The 10179-nt window shown below is 38.4% G+C and overlaps 1 protein-coding gene across 1 annotated transcript; it reads left to right on the plus strand.

Moving 5' to 3' along the window:
• The first annotated feature begins 1638 nt into the window (after positions 1-1638).
• Positions 1639-6121, plus strand: LOC138206224 (BLOC-1-related complex subunit 5-like). The gene is made up of 4 exons (XM_069162794.1): positions 1639-1861; positions 2226-2354; positions 2741-2898; positions 4286-6121. Exons 1-4 carry the CDS (start codon positions 1804-1806, stop codon positions 4517-4519), a joined length of 579 nt encoding a protein of 192 aa, XP_069018895.1. The 5' UTR covers positions 1639-1803; the 3' UTR covers positions 4520-6121.
• Positions 6122-10179: the final 4058 nt, after the last annotated feature.

Below are 10179 nucleotides of genomic sequence, written 5' to 3' on the forward strand. Positions count from 1 at the left end.
TATTCACTAAATTGTTTTTCTGAGGTAAAAGTTTCAATCTTAGGTTACACTACTTAGGGCTTGATTAGATTGGCTAGGTAGTTCATGAAAAGGTTGTGTGTTTTAATTTGCCTACATGCAAACATTGTGGCAAACGTGGTCGATAACAAGACGCAGTCAAAGTGTAAGAGTAAAGCACATACAATGTAAAATACAGCGGCCGTGAATTTACAGAAATCGGCTCATGTTTTTGAATGTGGTTCTTATTTGTTCTTCCAAGCCAATAAAGTTGGATATAAATAACTTGCTTTTACTACTCACTTAGATTTGTTCATTAAATTTAAAGATATTCTGCTTTTCTTACTTATAAGTAATAATAATGAAAAAAATATTACAAATATATTACTGACGACATGTCTTGCTTATGTGGGATCATAGGATCAGCAGGGGGCACGATTGGATCTGAAGCAACCAAAATACAGACCACGTGATCATTATTTACGGAAGTGTATCCTTGTGAACACAAGGGCCAGTGCCCCGAGATAGTCTGCTAACGACTCTATTAACTTCGTTAAATTAGGAGCGTCTGCCTACCTCGTCAGCAAGTAAATTAGTAATTCGCACTGCGGTCAAGTGAGCCGTCATCTGTTAAACACGGTCAAGGCAGCCGCCACTGCTCCGGGCTGGGATTTTAGGTGCGCGACCTAAAATCCCAGCCCAGAGCAGAAAAAAATGGACGTAGAATTCCCCGAGTTCGCCAAAAAGGACGGAGAAAGACCCGAGTTTGCCAAATGGATCACATTCAAAGGCATATAACAAGGAATAAAACAATTTCATGAAATTAATCATAAACGACAAAAACTTGTATAGTGTTTCAAACGCTCAACTCCAGTCAGATTGCTCACATCCTAAATATTACAACAACAAAATATTGTTAAAAGTTGACAAGAACCTGAGTGGATTCCTGTTTGGGATGACACCGACTATGAACCTGTTTATTATGAAGTGATTTTACTGTACAGCTACTTAAGTAATTTAAAGGGAAAGTTCACTCTTTTCACATAACTCAATGTCTAATATTAAATATTAATACAAAATTCCTTAATAGTTGACGAGAAACTAACTATGAGTGGATTCCCGTACAGGATCACCCAGACTAGGTTACCTATTAAGGATTTTTGTTAATTAATATTTAATTTTGGACGTTCTGACAGTCACAGTTTGAAAAGAGTGAACTTTGCCTTTTAATTTCTCAGTACACCTACAGTACGATCACTTGATATTAAACAGGGATATGGTAGGGATTATCCAGAAAAGGAATCCACTGAAAGTGTCTTGTTACCTATTGAGGATTTATTTTCTGTAATATTTAACACAATGACAAGTCTTATGATGTGAAATCAGAGTGTAAAGTTGTCTACTGTACAACTTTTAGGTTTTTATGGTTTTCATCAAATAAAATAAAATTCCATAACATGTGCAATATTATGCTGTTTTTACTTGTTATAGGTAAATTACATGAGATCCATTTGGCGAAATCGAGTGTTTTTTTCGACTCCCCCCACCCCCCCTTTCCGGGATCCTGTACCGTAATACCACAGATAGTCGCGCACCTAAAAATCCCATGACCGTGTTTTGACAGATGACGGCTCACTTGATCGCAGTCAATTCACACCTGCTCCTGGCTGACATCGAGCGAGCTCCTCCCCTGCGGACATGGTTGTCAGTTCGAGTATGTTGGAAAACCATATGAAGTCTTTGCAAATGATTTAGTGTCAGGTAACCAGGTTGTTTTGCTGCAGTGTCTGTACCAACCTTTGCAGCATGGGAGCGGAGCAGAGTGGAGTTTCGGAGCACAAACACTCCAATTACAGCTCATCGGGTAAGACCTTCCCATGGTGGCTGTTGGATGTGTATTTTAATCAGATTTACAAAAGTAAACCAAGGCAAAGCTGGCATTATGTGTTACAGTCGGTATACGTGTAAAAAACAACAACAAAATAAACACATTTTCCCAAATGTAGCGGTAGAAGAAGTTATCACTTCTAGTAAAAGTAGCATTTACCACAATGTAAAAATACTCTGTTACAAGTATAGATCCTGCAATCAAATTAAATCAAAATGACTACAGAGCGTAATACAGCAAGGTATAGGACGTCCTGTAATTCATTGCCAGCATTAGGTGAACGAAGTACCACATGTTGATTTTAATTGCATTGTTACCATTGCGGTGGTGCCATCTCCAGCAAAACAAAAGGCTAGGATGGATGATATTGTGGTTGTGGCCCAGGGGACCCAGTCAGTGCGAAATATCCAAAACGACCCTGATGTCATCAAGCTTCAAGAGATACCTACCTTTCAGCCGCTTTTGAAAGGTAACTTTCAATTCTCCCATTTGCTGTCACGGATTTTAGTGTTGTCTTTTTTAAAAACACCAATCCTAGAGAAAGCTGGTTGGTTACACTTGTCTAAAAGAGTAAATAGTTCCATGTCCAACAGACTTAAAAGCGCACATTTTCACATGTGAAGAGTTTCATTTTATTTCCAACCAGTTCCCACTGGTCCTTTTTAAAATTATGTGTCGTGAAGCTGATTATCATCGCAACCCATTAACACTTCGTTAGAAGGTGGATAATGAGCCAAATAGGTCTGTCAGATCCTGTGCATCGCTAATTACAGTAAATACAACCCTTGTCAAATATTACTTTTGACTTACTTTCCAATATGTCCATGTAAATCATTTGCTCTTTTCTCTCCACAGGAGTGCTAAGTGGCCAGACATCACCTAGCAGCATGTGTCTGGAAAAGCTGGACGCTGCTCAGATTCTGCAGCTCTGCGTCCGATACCAGGGCCACTTACACCTGTGTGCAGAGGCTGTGGCTTTCGACCAGACTGCCCTCGTCAAGCGGATCAAAGAGGTAAGGCAATGACAGTAAGAGACATTTAGCATACATGGTGTGTCATGGGTAAGTCCCAAAACAACAATATAAACTGTGTATTTGATTTCAAGGGTTTTATTAGCACATTTAGTCAATAAAAAAAACAATAGCACAAGCACAGTTTTGTTCCCAGGTGGAAGAGCATGCTTAGTTCTTAGACAAAACTCAAAATGTTATAATTATATTTACAAAATACAAATGGGATATGTCTATGAGCAAGTCAGTTGTGGAAGCAATGTCTGAATGAGAAGTCTGGAGTGTGTGAGTGCATGGATGTAAAACACAAAGCCCTAACAAAAGAACAAGTTCATTTGGGCAGTCAGATGAAGAGATTAGGCTCCTCTTTTGAGATGAAGTGTGCCTGGCCCGGAAAGCAGACGAGAGCAAGTGGCAGCAGCAGGGTGCGGAGACAAAAAGCTGCAGAAAAGTTGGGACCATTTCCAGCAGCCTTCAGTCTGTACAGGAAGTCACAGAAAGATTCACATCCTGTTAAATCTGATTCAGATTTAATAAAATGTTATTAGACTCAGATATTAGTTTTCACAATGTCTCCAGTTGTTTTAATTATGCAGGAGGGCCTATCAAAATGCTTCACAGACGATTTGTGATCTCCATTTTCAACCTCCATTTTACATGATTTCTCATGTAAACCAACATCATATCGGTTGGCCACCGTATGTAAATCAGTTAAGCAGACCTGATACAGAGAGATACAGAGGAAAGAAATGCAGGACAATAGCTGTCACTATTGATTTGTTAGATATTTACACTGTCAAGGCTTTACTTCTGTACAGATGTTATTTTAAGAATTATCTCATACACACACACACACACACACACACACACCTACTTTCCATGATAATACCACATTTACCATTATCCCCATCATTTCCAATTGTTTCAGTTTTTCCGGTCAATGGCATTTGGTTTATTTTGATGATGAGGTGAGAGGATGAAGACCCTTGCTGACGGTAAATGAGGATTTGTTTTTGTTGATAAAGCAAGTTTTATTCTATTGAGAACCTTTTTTTGTGGAAAAATACAGAAACTGTTTGCAAATGAATTCTCCCACAAATATTGCAGAGAATGCCTGAATTTGGGTTAATTCATGATCTTCAAGTTATTGTGACATGTTTCATTACATGATTAAATATTTATTTGTTTTGTATTTCTAATGATCACTGGATACTATATGTTTTTTTTCAAAAGGTTTCAAACTTGATTACATAAAAAAAAAAATTGGGTTATGGTTTGATGTGCATTTTGTTCATATAAGCTATTTTGTTTTGAGATGATTCAAAGTGTCATTAAAAGCCGTGAACTGTCTCTCTTTTTCCTCCCTGCTCTGCTGTTCGTTTCTGTCTAGATGGACTTGTCTGTGGAAAACTTGTTCAGTGTAATGCAGGAGCGCCAGAAACGCTACGCCAAGTACGCCAAGCAGATCCAGAAGGTCAACGAGATGTCTATGATTCTGAGACGAATCCAGATGGGCATCGACCAGACGGTACCGCTGATAGAGCGCCTCAACAACATGCTGCCGGAGAACGAGCGCCTGGAGCCCTTCAGCATGGGGCCCGATAGAGACAATGCCATCAAGTAGCCTCTTCATCCAGCCTCTCACCCAGGAGGAAGTGCAGGTCTGTCCAGCTGTGGGGAATTTAAGACGTAGAACAGTTTAAGAAAGCCTCTAGCTGTAAGTTTTTCTTGTACATGAAAAATACGTTATTTGAGACTACTTTGGTCAGCTCTCCATGTAAAAAAAAAAAAATTCTTCCTTTATTTATTGCAGGACAGTTTGCTAAACACACATGCAAATATTCAGTAACCCATCCTTAACAAACTTTAACAAATATTATCTTATTGCTTCTGTATGCTGCTGTAGCGAAAAAAAAAAAGTCCCCTCTGGGATTAATAAAGTAACTACCTAACCTAACCTAACCTAACCTAAACACATATTTATACCTGCAAGCTGGCAAGATCAACCATAACCTTCTGCTACAGGCCATTGAACATTTCTAGTGTGAGACCCAAACTGTGCATTTGACTGTAGGGACTCAAACACTCTTTCTTGCCTCAGAATGATCTCCCTATGCTGTAAAAACCTGTCCTGCAGAAAAGTTGCAGATTTTAGAAGCTTCATTATGGGTATAAGCAATTTAAGAACATGTCAAATTGCTGTTCAGGAGATTTGTGGACAGCTCCCAGAACATCAGAACTTCTGCAGAACTTGTAATAAATTAAGAAATGTCACAATTACAACAACATACACATTACAAATATGTGTTGGTGGTGATCCTGATACTCAACCTTTTCCCACACCACATGCATCGCTCACTATTGGAGGATCACATGCTCAAACTGTATGCAGATCGACTGCTTTTCATTTGCCATGCAGTATCTGTGTTTTATTTTGGGATATTATGATGAAGATTCTCACGCAGAGAACCAAGAAGGATTCTTGCCATTGTGTTATGCACATGCTGTACAGCAGGCTTAGATTCAGAAAGTGTCAACTCGAGATCTGTGTGGAGAGACAAAATTATTTGGATGCTGTTTCTCAAGTGCCAAACCCGTTCGCATGCAATGGAGGGGAAATTTGAATTAATGGACCCCTAAAGAGACCTCAACACTTGATACAGATGTGGACATAAAACATTTTGGATTTATCAGAGATCTAAAATCACATTTTTAGATGACTGTACCAAATTTCAGCAGTAACTGTGTATGTTTGTTTGCTTGTCACACTGATAGCAAAAAAAACAAACCCTCATGGCAAAGAGTCCACAATGCTGATGATAAAAAAAAGTGGCAATTTAGGAACAATTTGTCACATATTTGAGGAAATTTATACTGGTCACTACTTCATCACTTGAGCAGCTGTTTCTGTATCACAAGTCATGCTCTTTACGCTTCAAGGGTCTGTTAACCCATATAACAAATATATATTCATATTTTGTCTGTAATCTCTAGTGCAATCTGTCTATTTAGAAAATTGCAGTTTTGTTTGGCCTCTGCCAGCATAAGGCAGCGAGGGTGACCAGAATTTCTGGTACCCACAGTGTTAAAAATCACATTTAAGAAAAATTAAAAGCTGTCCAGAAATTGTGTCTCTGTTACTAATCCACAAAACACTGTCAACCACCTTGCATGTAGATGATTAAAACTTTCAGCAACTGTTTTTTTTTAGGTAGAAATGCCATTGTTTCTGAAAATCCACATTCCTTATTGGGTATTTGGTGGCAGCCAAAATGTAAAAACCTGAACATTAAAATACTTTAAACCTACTCAATCATGGGACACTAAAAAAAGAAAATATTATGTTATTATTACTGCAATGTTTAATTTCGGGCAAACACAACAGTCTTGTTTCATCATGGTCCAAAAACAGCAGATTCAGGAAGCACTTGAGCATCATGCTAAAAGACACTAGGACAGGAGGGCTGTCAATTTGTGAACACTTACTGGTGGAATCAAACTTGTCACTTTAAAGATATTAAGCACTGAACAACTACCTTCACGAATCCTCCTCTCATTTGAGCATGTGATTTGATTTACTTCTATTTTATCACCTTATGTCAATGTTTAATAAACGTTATCAAAATAAAAAAGAAACTATCTGGGACACTCCCAACACCTAACAACCTCAAACAGGCCAAACCAAGATGATTGCACAGTTGCACAGTGATGGATAGTAATGTCCAACAGCTAAAACCTGTGAGTGAAGCCTAATACTTAATTGTTGTCAGTGTACAGTCTAATTTTGTTTGTTTGTTTGTTTGTTTTATAATTAGTATTTTTTTTTACCAGGTCAGATCCTGTCACACTGTGCTGAGGGTTGAGATGCATCAGTTTCTTTCAGCTTTATTCCCAGTGACAAACCTTTACATTGCTTTAGAGCTGCGACTATTAGCGGATTGATCAGTTGAAAGGACACCTATTTTGATAATCCCCCAATCGTTTCAGTTGTTATACAGTTTGAATCCAGTATCTCATATTTGAGATATTGATGAAATATGTTTTAGACTTTTGGTGAAGTAAACTACACAGTTTAAGGAGGTCACTCTGGGAAGTTGTGATATGTGTGTTTTTCACAACATTTTTATATCTAATACATGAAGCAATTATTAAAGTAAAAGGCATATCTTTGTGACTACTGTGTATCTGGAAAACTTGCAAGCAAAATAAAAATCAAAAACCACTGCGTTACTACAGCAGCTAGCATCAGCAAGCTGTCATGTCATTTGCTATCAAATGCAGAATTCACCAGGTTTAGATTTTTTGTTTCTCTTCTGATTGAATCTTTAGATTGCCTTTGTATTCAGAAAAATGAACAAAAAAAGCAGTAACAATAAGAACAGTGCCTGATAACTTTCTTTGACAAGTCATCAAATCAAGCTTTCAATTCTGAGCAGGACCAAAGGCAGTGGGTAAGCATATATGTGTCCTGTTTACATTCCTTTGAGAGAGGACACTCACAGGAAACTGGCAGAAAGTCTGGATTTGGTTTAATAGGTTTTATGCATGTCTTTAAATTGAATTAAGGAGTGTCTGACATTGATTTAAGTAAGTTGTGTATTATTTAAAAACCCCACCATTGACAATCTCAAAAACAGAGCCTGGCTTTCAAACATCACATAGCCAAGGAACCAATTCTGTCAACAAGGGTGGACCTTTCATATCATGGAGCGGCAAGTTGGAGGTGCTGTTGAGTGGGTGAAGATAGAGAATGGGATCCGTACATATTGAATGAAGGTTATAGTGTAGTTACTTTTAAACCTTTTTTTTAGGTCCTAAGGGGTTTTTTTTCTTCAGGAAATTTTTTTTAAGAGTTTAGTCAACACACGCCTGTGTGTTTAGATATGGTTGACATCATATATTTACAGCAGATAAAATAAGTATTGAACACCTCACCATTTTTCTCAGTAAATATATTTCCAAAGGTGCTATTGACATGACACTTTCACCAGATTTTGGTAACAACCCAAGTAATCCATACATACAAAGAAACCAAAACAAATAAGTTCAGAAATTAAGTTGTGTAATAATGGGAAATGACACAGGGAAAAAGTATTGAACACATGAAGAAAGGGAGGTGCAAAAAGGCATGAAAGATGAGCTGAATTCTATCAGTAAATAGAAAGCAATCCGGCCCCTTGCCAGTGCAAATTAATATCAGCTGGTTCAGTCCCAAATGATGGCCTATAAAAAGGTGTCTCATTACCAAGGTGTCACACAAGAAACATCTCATGATGGATAAAAGCAAAGAGCTCTTGCAAGACCTTCGCAACCTTATTGTTGCAAAACATACTGATGGCATTGGTTGGAACCACCATAAACTGGCCACAACCAGGTGCTTCTCACAAGAGTTCTGACAGAGGAGTGAAAATAATTATCAGAAGAGTTGTCCAAGAGCTCGTTTAAAGTTTGCTGCACAACATTTGGACAAGCTTGTGAAATACTGGGAGAATATAGTCTGGTCAGATGAGCGCAAAATTGAACTCTTTGGATGCCATAATACACACCATGTTTGGAGGACAACACTGCACATCACCCTAAAAACACCATCCCAACAGTGACGTTTGGAGGTGGGAACATCATGGTGTGGGGCTGCTTTTGAGTATACAGTACTGGCAAACTTCACATAATTGAAGGAAGGATGAATGGAAACATTTACTGAGACATTCTTGATAAAAATCTGCTGCCATCTACCAGGATGATGAAGATGAAATGAGGGTGGACATTTCAGCAAGACAATGATCACACACAGCCAAGGAAACTCTCAATTGGTTTCAGAGAAAGAAAATAAGGCTGCTAGAATGGCCGAGCCAATCACCTGACTTGAATCCAATTTGAAAATCTATGGAAAGAACTGAAGATCAGAGTTCATAGAAGAGGCCCACGGAACCTTAAAGATTGGAAGACTGTTTGTGTGGAAGAATGGGCCAAAATCACACTGAGCAATGCATACGACTGGTTTCTCCATACAGGAGGCGTCTTGAAGCTGTCATTACCAACAAAGGCTTTTGTACAAACCTTAGTTATGCTGTTATAGGCCGAGGCTGCTGAGGGACCTCGTTACATGCTGGGCTTCTTTTCTTTCCTCCTACTCTTTAACTGACTCATACCTCACCATCTTTTTCTCTCCCATAGCTTTTTCTTATTGTCTGTTGTCTCCATTCAGTTCTCTCGCTCGCGTAGTTTCTTTTTTTTCTTTTTCAGATGTCCCGTCATGGAGCTGCATGTCTCGGCCCTGCGCTTGTCATCTCCACCAACAGTTCTTCTCTTCTATCTCTATGCTGTCCTTTTCTCTCTATGCTCTCCTCTCACCCCAACTGGTTGAGGCAGATGGCCGCCCACCTCTGAGCCTGGTTCTGTCGGAGGTTTCTTCTTGTTAAGAGGGAGTTTTTCCTTCTCTCTGTTGGAGGTTTTTCTCCCTTAAAGAGGAGTTTTTTTTCCCTCCCAGCTTATGTCGGAATTGTTGAATTGTTGGGTTTCTCTGTATAATATTGTAACGTCTTGCTGTAAAGATTTTAATGCGTTAAGTGCCATGAAATAACCTATGTTGTGATTTGGCGCTATATAAATAAAGTTGAATTGAATTGAATTGAATAAATATCAGTAAGGCTTTTCATGCCTTTTTGCACCTCCCTTTCTTCATGTGTTCAATACTTTTTCCCTGTGTCATTTCACTTTATTACACATAACTTAATTTCTGAATTTATTTGTTTTGGTTTCTTTGTATGTATGGATTACTTGGATTGTTACCAACATCTGGTGAAAATGTCATGCCAATAGCACCTTTGGAAATATATTTACTGAGAAAAATGGTGAGGTGTTCAATACCTATTTTACCCGCTGTATATAAAAAGAGCTGTTAGTAAATGCTTTTTTTTACTTTGTAAAATGTTATCAGAACACACAAAATGAAAGTGAAAAAATGTTGTGGCTGCACAGGACGCTGTGGTATCAATTTTGAGAATTGCGGTTTAATCAAATTCTGTTTATTGTGTATGAACTTGGGTAAGCAACATAGTAGAAGCATGGATGCCTTGTGGTTCCCTGGAGGTTTGCGACATGTATGTACTGACCTTAAAGACTAAATCGGAATTAGGTATTAAAGGCTTTTGCTTAGAAAAAGCTTGCTGCTGTCGGAGTGGCTCCTCTCTGGATTCAGCTGTGGATGTTTTTTTGTTTTTTTTTTCCCCTTAGCTAGTATAGTCTGATTAGAATTGTTGTGTATGTTGTTGAATTTTTAATCAG

Source organism: Embiotoca jacksoni, unplaced genomic scaffold, assembly GCF_022577435.1.
Source record: "Embiotoca jacksoni isolate LCO1_2020_lvr unplaced genomic scaffold, fEmbJac1.0.p SCAF_3, whole genome shotgun sequence".
NCBI lineage: Eukaryota > Metazoa > Chordata > Actinopteri > Embiotocidae > Embiotoca > Embiotoca jacksoni.

Coding starts and splice junctions, on each gene's coding strand:
- LOC138206224 (XM_069162794.1), top strand. CDS start 1,804: ATGGGAGCGGAGCAGAGTGGAGTTTCGGAGCACAAACACTCCAATTAC. Junction 1,862..2,225: donor CTCCAATTACAGCTCATCGG/GTAAGACCTTCC, acceptor TGCCATCTCCAG/CAAAACAAAAGGCTAGGATG. Junction 2,355..2,740: donor CTTTCAGCCGCTTTTGAAAG/GTAACTTTCAAT, acceptor TTCTCTCCACAG/GAGTGCTAAGTGGCCAGACA.